Source organism: Plecotus auritus (assembly GCF_963455305.1).
Source record: "Plecotus auritus genome assembly, chromosome: 3".
NCBI lineage: Eukaryota > Metazoa > Chordata > Mammalia > Chiroptera > Vespertilionidae > Plecotus > Plecotus auritus.
In genome coordinates, this window is record NC_137772.1 from 175,389,415 (window position 1) to 175,407,010 (window position 17,596).

A 17,596-nucleotide genomic window follows, 5' to 3' on the forward strand; every position below is an offset into this window, starting at 1 on the left:
TGGGGTGACCTCAGGGTGGTCCTGAGGGGCCTCGGGGTGGTGTTGGGGCGATCTCAGGGTGATCTTGGGGCGACCTCAGGGTGATCCTGAGGGGCCTCGGGGTGTTCTTGGGGCGATCTCAGGGTGATCTTGGGGTGACCTCAGGGTGGTCCTGAGGGGCCTCAGGGTGTTCTTGGGGCGACCTCAGGGTGGTCCTGAGGGGCCTCGGGTGGTCCCGAGGGGCCTGGGGTGGACAAGCCCAGCCCCCAGGGGCAGCGCCCCCGCAGGGGGAAGTGGGAGGCCCGCCCACCAGCGGATGCGAGGCATGCTGGGAACCGCACTTCCTCCCCAGGAGCCTCCAGAAAACCACAGGGCTCTCGGTCTGGGCCGCCGCCCCCAGGGAACCGACAGGATGGCTGAGGGCAAGGCTGGCGGTGCTGCTGGCCTCTTTGCCAAGCAGGTACAGAAGAAGTTCAGCAGGGCCCAGGAGAAGGTAAGCGCCGGCCTCGCCGCCTCCCGCCAGCAGGAGCGGAGCCCCGAGGCCGGATGCGCCGAGAGGGGCGTACCGGGTGCTCAGCGGCCCCGGAGGCCTGGGCCGAAGAGAAGGGTCTCCGGCTTCCGGCGGGGAAGCAGCAGCGGGAAGTGGGTGTCTATGGAAAGAGGCAGACTCGAGAGAAAGGAAGAACATCACCCCATCTTGGGCAAGGATGAGGGACGCTGAGGAGACAGCTGTCTTTCTCAGGAGCCTTAACGCTCAGGCTGACCCAGGAAAGATGAAGGGAAGGAACTAACACTGGGGACTGCTGGGTAGCAGTTTTGACCCTAGCAATTCAGCAGGGATGGTATTTTACAGATGATGGCATTGATGGTTCGAAGTAGGTATAATTCCCTCAAAGTCATAAGACAGAAATAAATGAGTGCCGCCGGGTGGCTTGGACTGGGAGTCCGAGGACCAGATCATTCTGCATGAGTCTGTGTGTCTAACCCTGCCTGGCCTCTGGTTGCTGTTGAAGCTGTTGTAACAGGGCCCGTATCTGCTTCCTGTACCGTCCAGGCTGATGAAGGTGCTTCTCTCTTTACATTGTGCCCTTGGTTAGCTCTTGGTGGCCCTACTCCAGCCCTAGCGTTTAGGCAGGTTGTCTGTCTATAACTTGCCTACCTATGTAGATTATGTGGACACTTCCCTACACATGTAATGGCATTCTTGTTTATACCTACCCAGAGTATTTTCTTTGCCTCAGCTTCTGCTCCCGCCGTCAACACTCCGGTAGATGAGATGGTATGGGAAGATGAAATAGCCAGAAGAAAAGGAGGAGGGAGCGATAAGAAGGACCTGACATAGCATTGTGGTTTTCTAAGGGTCCGTGGGCTTAGAAGCATTTGGATGAATACCACATGCTTAAGAATTGAAATATTTTTGTAATCTTCTAAAAGCAGAGCACTGGCTTGGGTCCTGGAAGGATTAAAGGCAACCAGCTCTCCCACATGAGATTATCAACGGAGAACTGATGGAATGTAGATAGAGTTCCTGTCTTTAAGAAGCTCACAGTGGAAGAGGGGAGGGAGGGAAGAAGATGGTTCATGTGAAAAAGCAGAGGAAAAGGGACATTGTGAGGCTAGACTGTTACATCACCTTGCCCTAACTTCACCTTGATCATGGTTTCAGCCTTCAAAAGGCTGTCTTGTTACAGATCAGATATATAGAGATCAGAGTCTATGGGAAGGTCTGAAACAGTGTGGAGAAACAGGAGGTACTAGAGAAGAAGGGAAGGCTAGCTATCTAGTGGTTTGAAAAACAAAAAGAAAACCCAAAAGATAAAAACTATGGATAATAGTTATTTTTAAAAGATACAGAAATTGACTTGAACTCACTCGTTCACCTTCTGTCCTCATCCAGCCTATCAACACTATGCCCTTGATTTGGGATTTCTCTCCTTTTTTAAGCATGGAGTCCTAAGTCTTAGGTAAATAATGTCCCTGCTCTGCCCACTTCGGATTCTGCATTTGTAAAATGAGAGATTTGGTGTTCAGTGATTTGGAAACTCAACATGGTAAGGACACTAAAGTGAGAAGGGGAGAGAGGGCTCCTTGAACCACAGCGTCAAATGCCTCCCAAAGGCAGAACCAGCTGCCCAGGTACACACTGTTTTTTGTGGTCTGAACCCTGAGAAGGCAGAGCGAGGAACAAACTCAGATCTGCCCTGGGGAATTCCCAAGTTGTTGCAGAAAACAAGAAAATACTCTGAACTTAGACAGAAGGGCAGGCAGAAATTGGACAGTTCAGCTGGCACCTTAAAGATAGTGGATACTCAATGGATAGAGTGGGAACAGCCTGGGATGTGGGGAGGAGTTCAGCTTACTCAGCCTGCCAGAGTTCTTGAGTCTTGGGAAGTTATTTTTATTTTTCTATTGTTGAATGGGAAGTTATTGAAGACAAGTTAAAGATGGTGAAAGTTACAGTCAAAAGAAAGGACTCCCTAGGAAACTTTGCAATGTTTCTATAAGCAGTTGGCTATAATCTCAGTAGTATGTAATAGCTAACATGTCAAATAGTCAAATGTGTCAACTATCCAGTGCCCACTAAGAAAGACATGGCCGAAACCGGTTTGGCTCAGTGGATAGAGCGTCGGCCTGCGGACTGAAGGGTCCCGGGTTCGATTCCAGTCAAGGGCATGTACCTTGGTTGCGGGCACATCCCCAATGGGAGGTGTGCAGGAGGCAGCTGATCGATGTTTCTCTCTCATCGATGTTTCTAGCTCTCTATCCCTCTCCCTTCCTCTCTGTAAAATATCAATAAAATATATTTAAAAAAAAAAAAAGAAAGACATGATCTTTCCCTCTATGGAGCCAACATAGTTATAATATGATTTCACTTCATCTTTTCAACCTTTAAGCATGTTATTAGTATCCCAATTTTAGAAATGAGGAAACAAGGCTCAAAAGAGATTGGCATGTGGCAGAACTATCACTGGAACCCAGGTGTCTTGCCTTTGGATGCCAAACTCAGGCTGCTCTCTTTACAAGGTTCCCGATAAACCACTCGGACATCTGTGCCTCCCCACTTCCTGCTGGCCTGCCCACTTCCTTCTGATCTTTTTTCAGGAGCAAAGCTGGGAGTAGGAACACCTTTTGCTCAGACCACCTCCTCTGAAAAACTAGGAGTGAAGGTCTGGTGACTGTTAAACACAATGGAGGTGAAGCATTCTTGTGTTATTTTCCAGTTCCCATCCAGACATAACATGAGACAGTGCAAACTGGCTTTATTGTGTTTTTACAAGAAGACACATTTTCACATTTCACACTAATGCTTTCACCAACTGTTTGTGATATCTCTGTGGAAAACTCAGATCTCTAACTCCCCACTCCTTTGTTGCTCTTTTCCCTCTGTTGACTTTTATTCAACATGTATCTCAGATGGTTCAATCAACAATATTTAGAGAAAAACTCCTTTGTCCAGGATATCTGGCTGGACCCAGGAGGGAATTTAGAGATGAGTAAGAGGCATTTTTGCCTGCCCGAAGCTTACAGTCTAGATTTTGTTTGTTTGTTTTTTAAAGGTAAAATAGGTGACCTGAGAGAGCTGCACCTCTGTGGGAATTCAGAGGACAGAAAGATTGAGAATTGAGGGAGGTTTTGTAGGGGAGTCTGAATTTGAAATAGGAATTATGGCTAATTAGTAGTTCCTCAGGCAAGAGATGAGGAATGCCAACATGAGCCAGGTGTGGCTTCTGGAAATCCTTTTAGGCAAGGAGTGGTGGGATAAAAGGCTGGGAAGTATATGAGGGCCATATTATGAGAGCCTACTTTAGCATATATCCTGAAAATAAAATTTCTTACATAACTACAGTATCATTTTCGCACCTAAGAAAAAAAAATTAACAAAATTTCATATCTCATGTGCAGGCCCTACTCAAATTACCCCAACTGAGAGAATTAACTCAAGATATACTAGTATGTGATTATGGGGAAGGGTCATGGTGAGGAACTATAGGCAACAAACATATCTGCAGTGATTTATTTTTAAAGCTTTACCCTCCCACTTCAACTTACACAGAATGTAAATCAATGAACACTAGAATATTCTTTACCTGTTTCACCAAGTGTTAACATTTTGCCACATTTACTTTCTCTCTTGTCCCTGCTCTTTCTCCTGAAGTATCTATATTCTAACTTCCCAGCTGCTAAGCCAGACAAACTGGGTCAGAATTCTCAGTGCAGGACTTCAGGGATTGGCATTACGTGGGCCTTTACTAGGAAGTGATCCTGAAATAGAATTTACTAATTCTTTCAACAAATATCTGTGGAGCATGTGTACACCCACTTCCCTCAAGGAACTCTAGTTAAGAAAGAACATCTACAACATAGTATAAGTGTCCATGTTCCTGGCCCCATTTCTTATGGCAACAAATGACTTTGGGCCCAGGGCACTGGGTTGTGTTTCCAGGGTGATAATACTCATCTTTTCAGTTTCAGAACTGAAGGTGGGAGTGTTCCCTCAGCACACACACTCCCACACCTTCCAAGCCTTTTTGCCTTGAGCCTTTTGGGGATTGGGAATTTAGGTCTGCTTTGTAATTTGCCACGGTGATTCCAGACTCAGTGGACTCCTCTATCCTTTCAGCGTCCTCCACCTATGAAGAATTATGCCCCAAACAAAGGAAGGGAGGGGTAGCAGGAAGGAAGTGAGGGCTGTGTTAATCACTAAACAAGGTGGTTTTGCAACTTTCTTAGCGGGAGAGGGTGGAGCCAAGGAAGATGGCCTACTCTGCACAGCCAGGGCTGGGTGTTAAGTAAGGTGGAGTTAGAGACAGACAAACGTATAAGGTTAAACTGAAAAGGAAAAAGGGAAGGGGGTGGAACTAGACATAGTGATGATAGTGGGTTTGTTTTGAGTACTCACCTTAGGGCAGCACTGTGAAAGCAATTTATATGTATAATATTCAATTCTGCCATCAACCCCAGGAGTTACTATTATCTTAATGGGGAAAGGGAGGTCTGTAAACTGAGGCTCCAGAGTTTAAGTGATTTGCCCAAAGGCTTATATCCAGTAAGTGGAAAGGCCAAGATGGGGGCATATATCTATCTGTCTGATTCCAGAGTCCTTGATCTTAACCATTATAGAGAAAGCTCCAGAAGTGAGAGACACTAACCCCAGGATTAAGAATAGAGTCTTCCTGCCCTAGCTGATTTGGCTCAGTGGATAGAGTGTCCGCCTGAGGACTAAAGGGTCCCTGGTTCAATTCTGGCCAAGGGCACATGCCCGGATTGCAGGCTCGATCCCTCCCAGTAGGGGGCGTGCAGGAGGCAGCCAATCAATGATTCTCTGTCATCATTGATGTTTCTCTATTGCTCTCCCTTCATCTCTGAAATCAATAAAGATTTTTTAAAGATATTTTTATTGATTTCTTACAGAGAGGAAGAAAGAGGGATAGAGAGTTAGAAACATCGATAAGAGAGAAACATCAATCAGCTGCCTCCTGAACACATCCTACTGGGGATGTGCCCGCAATCAAGGTACATGCCCTTGACTGGAATCGAACCTGGGACCTTTCAGTCCACAGGCCGATGCTCTATCCACTGAGCCAAACTGGTTAGGGCCAATAAAAATATTTTTAATAAAATAAAAATAAATAGGAAAGTATCCTCCAGTGAGAATTAACAACAACAAAAATCTTAATTAAAGACCCCGCATTTGTCCTCTCCTGTATCAGTCTTACTCTCCTTCCTGTTATTAAGTATCTATTTGCTGGATACTGAGAAATCTAGATAAATAAGGCAAGTACCCAATCCTCAGGGAGCTCACAATTTAGAAAGAGGCATAGATAGATAAATACAAAATAATAAAAGAGTAACAGAAGTGCATATAAAGTACAGAAGTTCTAAGTGCTTAGGAGGGAGTGATTAACTTGATTAATAAGATGAAGTAGATGTGATTAAGTGTCACAAAGAATATAAATTATGAATTGAGTTTTTTAGATAGTGGCCTGACAGCCAAGGTGGGAAGAACATTCCAGAAAGAGGGCACAGCATCTACAATAAACAGAAATATGGCTTATTCAGGAAACCAATAAAGTGTTTCGGGGGAGAGACCTACAGGAAATAGGAACTATGAGAGCTGAAGCTAAGTGAGTAGTGAGATCATTGAGACCTGCATGCATGCTAGAGCTTGAACTATAACTTACAGAAACATAATGGGTATGTAATAACAATTAGTTGAGAAGATAAATGGAGAATCATTAGATAAATGGAGAATCATTAGAAGGTTTTAAGTAGCAGCATGATAAGCAGACCAGGTGAGAAACAATCAGGGCCTGGGCTGAAGCTACGGCAACGAGACTAGAAAGCGTGGAATGATTTTCAGAGATGGGCGTGTTGAGGGATTTGATGAATGAGGTGAGAGAGAAGGAATTGAGGGCAGGAAACTCCTGATATTCCAACTTGGACCTAGGGTTGGTGGTACCTCCTTCCAAAATGGATTACAGATAGAAGAGGCAGGACTTTCTTATTTGTTTATGTGAGTGTCCCCTATGAAAACAGGTACTGTACATTTTTCATTTCCATGTCCTTTTCATTAGCACCGAGACCGGAATAATATTTAGCTCTCGGGTTCCCAGTGGAGAGGAAATAAATATGAATAGCATTAATTTTTAGCTGAGTTTTAAATGCATTTTATCAGGGCTTCTTAAAATAGGGCCCTCATAAGAGAGGAGTCTCCTGCTCACCTCTCTGACCTCATCTATTCTAGAGTAACCTGGGCTATGGCTGAAAGAGAGTTTCTCGAGTGAAAAATGTCTTTAAGGCTCATGTTACTAGGTATATCTTTAAAAGCCATGCACATTTTACTTTTTGTTGTTGTTGTTAATCCTCACTGAGGATATTTCTTTTCCATTGATTCGTAGAAAGAGTAAAAGGGAAAAGGAGGAGGAGAAGAAGCAGGAGGAGGAGGAGAAAGAGGAGGGAGAAACATTAGTTGGTTGCCTCCAGCATGCACCCCAACCCGGTGCCAGGCGTCAACCTGCAACCCTGTCCTAGCCGGTTTGGCTCAGTGGATAGAGTGTCAGCCTGTGGCCTGAAGGGTCCTGGGTTCGATTCTGATCAAGGGAACATGCCCAGGTTGTGGGCTGGATTCCCAGCAGGGTGTGCAGGAGGCAGCCCATTAATGGTTCTCTCTCATCATTGATGTTTCTATCTCTCTCTCCCTCTCCCTTCCTCTCTGAAATCAATAAAAATATATTAAAAAACAAACAAACAACAACAACAAAAATCCTGTAACCCAGGTGCATGCCTCTGACCAGGAATCAAACCTGTGACCTTTCAGTGCGCAGTCCATGCTCTATCCACTGAACCACACCGGCCTGCGTATTAATTGTTGTTTTAATATAATACTTTCCCCATCCCCTTGCAAAGAACAGTGTAAATAACAACGTCAGAGAAACCAAGATGGCAGCATAGGTAAACACCTAAACTGCTGCCTCGCACAACAATATCAAAACTACAACTAAAAGACAAAGCGGACACCATCCAAAACCACAGGAAAGCTGGCTGAGTGGAAATTCTACAACTGGAAGAAAAGAGGAAAGCACATTGAGACTCAGAGGAGCTACAAAAGGCTGAGGTACGGAGGCTCACACGCGGAGAGGACGGGCGGCTGTGTGCACGGGGCGGCTGAGTGTGCGGCTGGCTTTCTAAAGCGGGAGGGAGAAGGAAACTCCCGACTGCACTGAACTCCAGTCCCAGGTGAGACGCTGGGAAACCAGACCCATTCAGGGGGAATCTGGACTGTCAGGAAAAAGAAAGCACACTGAGACTCGGGAGCTGCGGAAGTCAGAGGTCTGGAGGCACACGCTGAGAGGACTGACTGCTGAATGCACGAGAGGCTGAGTGTGCGGCTGGCTTTCTAAAGCAGGAGGGAGATGGAAGCTCCCGACTGCGCTGAACTCCAGTTCTGGGCAAGTTTCTGGGAACCCCGACCCATTTGGGGAGAAACTGGACTGTCTGGCAGCGGGCGAAATTCGAGGGTGGCTTTCTCTCAGAGGTGCTTGCAGCGATTATTGAGGGACACTGAGACCCAGGGGCCTCATAGGGCAGGGCTGACGGGAAACCAAGGCTGTCTGCTCTGCCCTGACACTCCGCCCCATCCAAGCTGAGCACAGAGGCTTTTGCAATTTTGCAAGTCTTGTCTCATAAGAGTGTCTCCAGCACAGAAGTTCTCCCAGTGTAGACACAGCTGATCCTCACAGCCAATTGACCTGGAGGTCAATTCCTCCCAGTGATACCAACAACAATCAAGACTTAACTACAACAAGGCTGAGCACACAGCCCACAAAGGGGTGCACCAAGAGTGTCCACCTCAGGTAACTGGGGAGGCTGAGCCACTGTGCCCTAGTGGACATCTACCACACAAAGCTACTCTACCAACTCAGGGAAGCAGCCAAAATGCGGAGACAAAGAAACAGATCACAAATGAAAGAAATGGAGGAAAACAAACGACTGGATATAGAGTTCAAAACCACGGTTATAAGGTTTTTCAAGAATTTTCTAGAAAAGGCCGATAAATTTAACGAGACCCTCGAGGATATGAAAAAGGACCAACTAGAAATTAAACATACACTGACTGAAATAAAAAATATTATACAGAGACCTAACAGCAGACAAGAGGATTGCAAGAATCAAGTCAAAGAGTTGAAATACGAAGAAGCAAAAAACACTCAGCCGCAAAAGCAATAAGAAAAAAGAATCCAAAAATTTGAATATAGTGTAAGGAGCCTCTGGGACAACTTCAAGCATACCAACATCAGAATTATGGGGGTGCCAGAAGAAGAGAGAGAGCAAGATACTGAAAACCTATTTGAAGAAATAATGACCAAAAACTTCCCCCACCTGGTGAAAGAAATAGACTTACAAGTCCAGGAAGCGCACAGAACCCCAAACAAAAGGAATCCAAAGAGGACCACACCAAGACACATCATAATTAAAATGCCAAGAGCAAAAGACAAAAAGAGAATATTAAAAGCAGCAAGACAAAAACAGTTAATTACCTATAAGGGAGCACCCATACAACTGTCAGCTGATTTCTCAACAGAAACTATGCAGGCCAGACGGGAGTGGCGAGAAATATTCAAAGTGATGAATAGCAAGAACCTACAACCAAGATTATTCTACCCAGCAAAGCTATCATTCAGAATTGAAGGTCAGATAAAGAGCTTCACAGATAAGAAAAAGCTAAAGGAGTTCATCACCACCAAACCAGTATTATATGAAATGCTGAAAGGTATTCTTTAAGAAGAGGAAGAAGAAGAAAAGGGTAAAGATAAAAATTACGAACAACTAATACATGTCTATCAACAAGTGAATCTAAAAATCAAGCGAATTAAAAATCTGATGAACAGAATAAACTGGTGAATATAATAGAATGAGGGGCATAGAAAGGGAGTGGACTGACAATTCTCGGGGGGGAAAGGGGTGTGGGAGGTGTGGGAAGAGACTGGACAAAAAGCGTATACCTATGGATGAGGACAGTCGGGGGGAGGTAAGGGTAGAGGGTGGGGCTGGGAACCAGGTGGAGGGGAGCTATGGGGAGAAAAAAGAGGAACAATTGTAATAATCTGAACAATAAAGATTTATTAACTTAAAAAAATAACAATGTCATTCCAGGAACATATACCTTATTTATTTTGGGCTTTATATATATCCACTAGCACACTGCTGCATATCCTTAAGAGTATCCAATGTGAAAAGAGCCATAAAATATGATTATGTATTCAACAATGTGCTATATATCTAATTCTGTTGAGTACAGTGGCCCTTTAGTTGTATCTGAAACTCTGAGAGAAGCCAGGGTCATGTGACACCAACAGATAAGAGAGACTTGACTATACTGTATATAACCTTATGGGCCTCTCTGACTTATATCCCCAGGTACTGCAGAAGTTGGGGAAAACTGTGGAAACGAAAGATGAACGGTTTGAACAAAATGCCAACAACTTTTACCATCAACAGGTAATCTGGAGGGTGGGGAAGGGAAGTTTGGAGGGCTGAGTGGTAGAGGAACAGCACGTTCTTCAAATCAGAAAGCACTCCTAGTAACTCATTTTCCCCAGGTGTGAGGGCCATCGGTGCTGCTTATCCTCGTCCTGGAGCCAGAGGAACTTACCTTTCCTGCTCCTGCTGACCCTGGGTTCTGGGGAGGGGTGGGCAGATAAGTGTTCTTCAAACGACTAACCAGCAGGCTGCGTGGGGCCACAAGTATGGCGGCGGGGGCAGTGAGGGGCGACCAGGCTGGCAGAGGGGGACAGTTGGGGGCGACCAGGCCGGCGGGGGGGGGGACAGTTGGGGGCAACCAGGCCAGCAGGGCGGCAGTTGGGGGTGACCAGGCCAGCAGGGAGGGGGGGCAGTGAGGGGCGACCAGGCCAGTGGGGGGGGGGGTCGTTGGGGGTGACCAGGCCAGCAGGGGGGGCAGTTAGGAGCGATCAGTATGGCAGGCAGAGGAGGTTATGGGTGATCAGGCTGGCATGGGGAAGCAGTTAGGGGCGATCAGGCAGGCAGGCAGATGAGCAGTTAGGAGCCAGCGATCCCAGATTGTGAGAGGGATGTCCAACTGCCGGCAGTCAGACATGCCCCAAGGGGTCTTGGATTGGAGAGGGTCCAGGCTGGGCTGAGGGGACCCCCGCCCCCATGCACAAATTTAGTGCACCAGGCCTCTAATCAGAATATAAGAGGATAAAAAAGCTGTGGTACATTTACACAATGGAATACTATGCAGCTGTGAAAAAAAAAGATCTCTTACCCTTGAGACAGCATGGATAGACCTGGAGATTATTATGCTAAGTGAAATAAGCCAATCAGAGAAAGACAAATATCACATGGTCTTATTTATTTGTGGACTCTAATGAACAAAATAAACTGACAAATGAAATAGGTCCAGAGACATGGAAGCATGGAACAGACTGACAGATCTCAGAGGGAAGAGGAGAGTTGCGGGGAGAGGGGAAAGGAGATTAACCAAAGAACTTGGTTACTAGAGGCCCAGTGCATGAAATTGGTGCACTGGGGGGCAGGGGTGAGGGTCCCTCAGCCCAGCCTGCATCCTCTCACAGTCCAGGACTCCTCGGAGAATGTCCGCCTGCCAGCTTAGGCCCGCTCACCAGGGGGAGCAGGCCTAAGCCAGCAGTTGGACATCCTTCTCGCAATCCTGGACCCCTCGCTCCTTACCGCCCGCCTGCTTGCTTCTCCTTACAATTCAGCTCGCTGCTCCTTAGCGCTGCCATGGAGGCGAGAGAAGCTCCCACCTCTGCTGCTGCACTGGCCAGCCATGAGCCCAGCTTCTGGCTGAGTGGCGCTCCTTTTATGGGAGCGCACTGACCACTGGGGGGCAGCTCCTGCATTGAGTATCTGCCCCCTGGTGGTCAGTGCACATCATAGCGACCAGTCATTCTGGTCATTCCACTGTAACGGTTGCTTAGGCTTTTATTATACAGATATATATAGCTAGTCCATGGACACAGACAATAGTGAGGTAAAGGGAGTAAAATGGGGAACATTTGTAATACTCTAAACAATAAAAATAAATTTTTTAAAAATTACATTATCAACCTCTAAAGATAAGGACTCTTTTAAAATATAATCACCTACCTGGCTGGTGTCTCTCTGGTTAGAGCGTCAGCCTGAGCACTGAAGGGTCTCAGGTTGGATTCCTGGTCAAGGGCAGGTACCTGGGTTGCAGGTTCATTCCCTGCCCCCAGTTGGGGCATGTGTGGGAGGCAACCAGTCAATATGGCTCTCTCGCATCAATGTTTCTCTCCCCCCTCTCTCTTTCTCCTGCTCCCTCCCTTGCACTCTCTCTTAAAAAAAAAAAAAGCAATGGAAAAATATCCAGTGATATACAATCACCTAAAAATATTTTCCTGTAAACATTTACTCATAACAAATCAGAAAGTACATCAATAAAAAAATTAATTTAAAAATAATTATTTTTATATTGTGTTTTATATCCTTACAGTTACTTTGCTATATATGTGTATGATCTCTAAATATATCTACTATAAAGAAAAGAGGTTTGCAAAAGTGAAATTATTCCACTTATATGGTTTTATAACTTGCCTTTTTCACTTAACAGAATAACACAAATATCTTTTCAGATAGTTCATGTTGACTATCCCACTAAAACATATGTAAAAAAAAGATGTCTTAGTGATATTTAAAAATATTAGCAATAACCTCTTAATATCATAAAATATCCAGTCAGTGTTCACACTCCCTTAGTTGTCTTTTTATAGTTTGTTTACATCAGCAACTGGTTGACATATTTACATCTCTTAAAGTTAAATCCCTTAATCTGTAGGTTTCTAATCCCTCCCTTTGTAGATTATTTGCTGATAATACTAAGTTGTTTTCCTATAGTCTAAATTTTGCTGATTGAATCCCCATGGTATGTTTAACATGTTCCTCTATCACTTGTATTTTCTGAAAATTAATAGTTAGATTTAGAGCCTTGATGAGATTCATATTTTTGTTTTTGTTTCTTTTGGTTGGTGGCGAGAATATTTATTACTGTAGGTGTTCTATTCTCCCAGCTGGAGGCACATCATTATAGTTGTCTACTTTTTTGTGTGATATTAACAGCCATAGGTGATCATTAACTAGAGAATCTGTGTTTTACATTAAGCTCTCTAAGTAATTATGATGTAGCAGTTAGTCTGAGAACAGCATTTGGCAACCACTGATCTAGTCTAACTCCTTTGAGGGGAAATAGGATCTGATTGAGAGGGAAATGATTTCATCAAGGCGACATAGCATAAGAGTTGCATGATTCAAACTTAAACCCTGTGCCTTTTCCCCTGTACCTCAATAGGAGGCCTCCCTGGGCCTCTTCTCAACTCCAGTTATTGTTTTACTTTCAACTCCTGGGTAAAAAGAACAGGAATCAGTAAGGTGACACCCACTTTGAAAGCTTTCCAGCTCTTGGCCCATTCTGTCCCTCAGTCCTTTCTCTCCCTCTCTGCCTTGTAAGATGGTGCTGTAATGGCAGATGTGTGGGTAGAAAGGATAAGAGATGGGATCATCAAGAAGAAAAAGAGTATCAGATGGGACAATTCCCTCAGAATTCTCTCTGTGAGCCCACCAACTAAATGTCACTTGATAGGGGGAATATTTTTGAGAAATGAAATGGAGTTAGATTAGGAACAAGGAAAAACTTTTCTCCTGAGAGAATGCTGCACCTATAGTTACTCGTGTTTGAACATGCTTGGAAAGTTCATTTAACAAACATTTATTTCATGAGTGCCTGCTGCATGCGGGTACTGGGCTGGATGCTGGGATTTCACAGATAAGAAACATACCTGCCCTCAAGGGTCTCACAGTTTAAGAAGAAAGAGAGTGATAATACAGTCAGGTCTGAGGCTGGACCTGGGGTGGCTAAGACGAACAGGAGGAAAAAGGACAAGGCCAGAGATTGAAAGTTAAGTATTCCGGAAATTGGACCAGTTGGTCATGTGCCCTTTTCCTCATCCACAATCAACTTGTAGGTAAACTTTTTGTTAATAAGTAAATATCACTTCCAAACTTTCCAATTTGATTTCAAGGCCTTGCACTTGCCTACTTTCCTAATCAAAATTCCATAGGTAATTTTTCTTTGAGTGCTCTACTTGCTTCCCTCTTTTCTCTCTCTCTAAAACATATTATATAGGAAGAATTCTTTTTCCCGAGCAGTACTTTAACCCCTTATTTCTGGTAGTGAGAGCTGCTTCCAAATCATTGCCTTTAAAATCCAATCTAACAATCTAGCTTTATCTTCCCCCTTCTGGACCTCCATTAGATCAAACACTTTCAGCACTTGCTCAGGGTTAGTCATGCTATTTACTTATTTTGCTGAATGTTTGGGTTTCTCTGGTCCATTTTTCTCCAGCAAGTAGGGAACCCCAGGACTGGGGCCTTCTTTATCCTCACTACCCCAGTCTCCTAGAGAACATAGCTCTGTTTACCTACCTGAGTGCTTAGGAGAAGCTTGCAGAGTGAGTGGTTCATTAACTGAGGGCTGGGACTGTTTTTGTATAAGGGATGGGAGGGACTAACTCAGACTGTTTATAGTGCTGCCAAGAATTGGACAAGGCTTCAGAGAGCAGAAGTGACACATAGATTTAGGGCTAGGCATTTATAGATGAGGAAACTAAAGCAAGAGAAGCAGAATAACTTGCTAGTTGGTGGCAGAGACAAGTATTTGACTCCCAGACAAGTGAGAACCTGGGGTGATTTAGTCTGGAGACATTTCAGGGAAGACAGACAGGTCAGAGAAATAAAATGACATTCAGCACAGGCACTGGGGCGGTAGGGCCTTGTGGTGGGGGCTTGCCCGGGATGGGAATGGCTAGGGGGGTTGGGGGGCGGTCAATTAGGGAAAAAGAAGACATATGTAAAACTTTAGACAATAATAATTTTTTTAAAATGACATTCAGTGCTTTTCGCCACCTCGCATCCTACTACTACTACATCTCCTCAAAGGAAGGAACAAGATTGTAAAGGAAGAACTTTGAGGAGGCTTGATTCTAAAACACAAAAATGGATTTGGATTTTTGTGAGGTGTGATGGAGGGCAGAAGGCATTCACATTTTATGGACTATGGTATAAATAGTTCCCCCTAGTACTGAACAGTGTGCATACAACCTGCACAATCATATATGGTAGCCTGATTATTGACCTGGTTTTTCAGGCCATATAATATCCAATGGATCCAATGGGATAAAAATTAAGAATTTTATTTATAGAAATTATGTAAGATAGTTTACCAGCTTTTGTTCCTCACCTATGTATTTTTTTAAATATATTTTATTGATATTTTACAGAGAGGAAGGAAGAGGGATAGAGAGCTAGAAACATCGATGAGAGAGAAACATCGATCAGCTGCCTCCTGCACACCTCCCACTGGGGATGTGCCCGCAACCAATGTACATGCCCTTGACCGGAATCGAACCCGGGACCCTTCAGTCCGCAGGCCGACGCTCTATCCACTGAGCCAAACCGGTTTTGTCCCTCACATATGTATTTTTCAGACCAAATCTTCATGGTGAAGTAAAGAGTAGGAGTTGTTTTCTTTCAAAAATTAAATTTAAATCCTTGTTAATTTCTATAATCCGTAAAACTCTTTCAGAACTTTTTAAAACTTGGGTTATCACATTTGCAAAACTCTCAAACTTATACCTACCTACCATAGCCATGTTTAAAAGGTATTATGGTTGGTGGGTGAGAAGAGATCAACCAAATAACTCATATGCATATATGCATAACTCATGGACACAGACAATAGGGTAGTGAAGGCCGGGGGTGGGGGTGGGCTAGAAAGGGTCAATGGGAGGAAAAGGGGGACATATGTAATACTTTCAACAATAAAGATTTTTAAACAAATATTATGTATATTTAACATGTTAGACTGTTAATGAAAAAGCAAGGAGGAAGTGAGACATCCTTTCTGGTGAATGCTGAGTGTTTCTGAATTTTTTTTTAACCTACCAAATTTGTCTCCATAATGCTATTGAAACACTTTCTCACGGTCAACAGTAACCTCCCATTACCAAGTCCAGTAACTGCTCTGTAGCATCTGACTCTTTTTTTGGTCATTTCTCTAATGCTGTCTTTATTCTCATTTGCTATAACACACTACACAATCCCAGTTCTTCCCCCTCTCTGACAGTGTGTTAGACTACCTTGGGACTATCTTTGTTTTCATGTCCCTGGAGCCTGGTATTCAGCCCCTTGAAGAGGACTATTAACCTGAAGTATGGTGAAAAGTTTGGACTGGCTTAGAGGAGAGCTCTGGAGGCAAGAAGATAAATGAAATAATTAGTCCAGTTTTCTTTATTTTACTGAGTAGATCTAGATTTTCTGCTAAAATTAAACAATAATGGTCTGTCCTTCAAAGTTGTACACAAAATTTTAATTTAAGTTGTTAGAATTTTCCAGTTTTCAATAATTTTTTTATACATTTGGCATGCTCAGTAGCCTACCCAGTAATGAGCACAAGCAAATAAAACAAATGAAGTAGTTCACAAGTATGTACTGAATAATGCATCTTAGCTCAGATACCTCATCACCTGAACTGGTAGGAGGATCACTCTTCTGACCCATGGGCCTGGCCCTTTAAAGTTAGCTGCCTTTTCAGTCCAATCCCATACTCCTAAAGTCAGGCTCTAAAATGTCAATGGTTTGGTCTCAAACTTCCTTCTTATCTAACTCCTAAAAACTGGAGTTCATACAGAAGGGAAAGGGTCTCTAAAAAACACCCTGAGGGACAATTGAGAAAGCCTGTGAAAAAGACTTGGTACAGGGCATGTGAAAGATCTCTTTAAACATATATGCAAGAGAAAGTATATCTGCCAAGAGTACAGAAGGCCAATGTAAGGCCAGTGGGCAAAAGTTCTGATAGAGCTATTTTAAAATGAAGTTCATCCTCAACAAAAGGTTATGTGAGTTTCTGGTTGCCTCAAGAAGCAGAGGCTAAATGAACATTTGTCAGAGCTATAACAAAAGTAGCTCATCTATTGAGAGTTGAACTGCCAAACCTAAGTGATACCTTCATCTCCTTCCTCCTTTCTTCTTTTTTAGAGGGAAGAGACCTAATCTGTGCTTGGGAGTCCTAGCATAAAAAGTGAGAATTCAGACACAGGAGCAAAGATCGAATCAGGCAGATAGATAGAACTATAAGTGAGGACATTGGAGTTGGAACAAGAAAGTCAGTGATGAGGCTCCTTGGAAGGAAAGTATAAAGCAGGTGGCTGATGGAAGGGAAGTGTAAAGTGGGCCAAGGCAGAGAAGGACATTAGGGGAGGAGAAGAATGGCCTGTGTGAGGGAGCAGAGAAGGAAGAGGGTCTGGTGTCTGCAGAAGATGATAGCAATTTACCCAGAGAGGAAGGCATAAGCCAGATGACCACTGAATTTCAACAAAGAAACTTAGGTGTAGGCACTTGTTCACTGGAAGGAAGAACATAGGAAAGAAGACATACCAGTGCAGTGGGAGCAATTTCCAACTTAAAAATTGCCCCAAAGAGACAACCTACAACTTCTTGGTAAAGAGAGTAAATGCAAATTTACATTTGCAAGTGTTTGAAGAAGTTCCAGGATTGATCTCTGCTTTTAAGCTACTTTTATACTTTGACCTCTGCAGCGTCTTTCCAAATACATCTCTTTAGTCACTAAAGGTGTTGCTCTCTTTCAGGCAGAGGGCCTCAAGCTATACAAGGAGCTGAAGAACTTCCTTAGTGCTGTCAAAGGTGGGTATTGTAGCACTGGAGAAAAGATCGCTTTTCTGCAGCTCTAGCAGGTTTGAGGGATGGGGAAAAAACCCAATCTGGTATGCCTCTGACTCCTGGAACTTTGTGGGCCAGGGAAGAGAAACTTTTTCTATCCCAGCCCCAGCCAGCTTCCCTCACTGATAACCCAAACCTTCTCAGTTTATCCCCCTGATATGCCTGTCACCCATATGATTATTACAAACTACTTCTGGGAAACTTTATGTAGCTCTCTCCTTTCAGTAATGCATGAAAGCTCAAAGAGAGTGTCAGAAACCCTGCAGGAGATCTACAGCAGTGAGTGGGACGGTCATGAGGAGCTGAAGGCCATTGTAGGGGT

At 44.1% G+C, this 17,596-nt stretch overlaps 1 protein-coding gene across 1 annotated transcript in view; it reads left to right on the forward strand.

Moving 5' to 3' along the window:
- Positions 1 to 322: 322 nt before the first annotated feature.
- BIN2 (bridging integrator 2) overlaps positions 323 to 17,596 on the forward strand; it is a 31,736-nt gene continuing 14,462 nt past the window's right edge. Inside the window, exons 1-4 of the mRNA XM_080661020.1 lie at positions 323 to 472; positions 9,898 to 9,978; positions 17,184 to 17,238; positions 17,500 to 17,594. Coding sequence (XP_080517146.1) covers positions 392 to 472; positions 9,898 to 9,978; positions 17,184 to 17,238; positions 17,500 to 17,594 — 312 coding nt within the window. The 5' untranslated portion in view covers positions 323 to 391. The remainder of the gene's footprint in view (positions 473 to 9,897; positions 9,979 to 17,183; positions 17,239 to 17,499; positions 17,595 to 17,596) is intronic.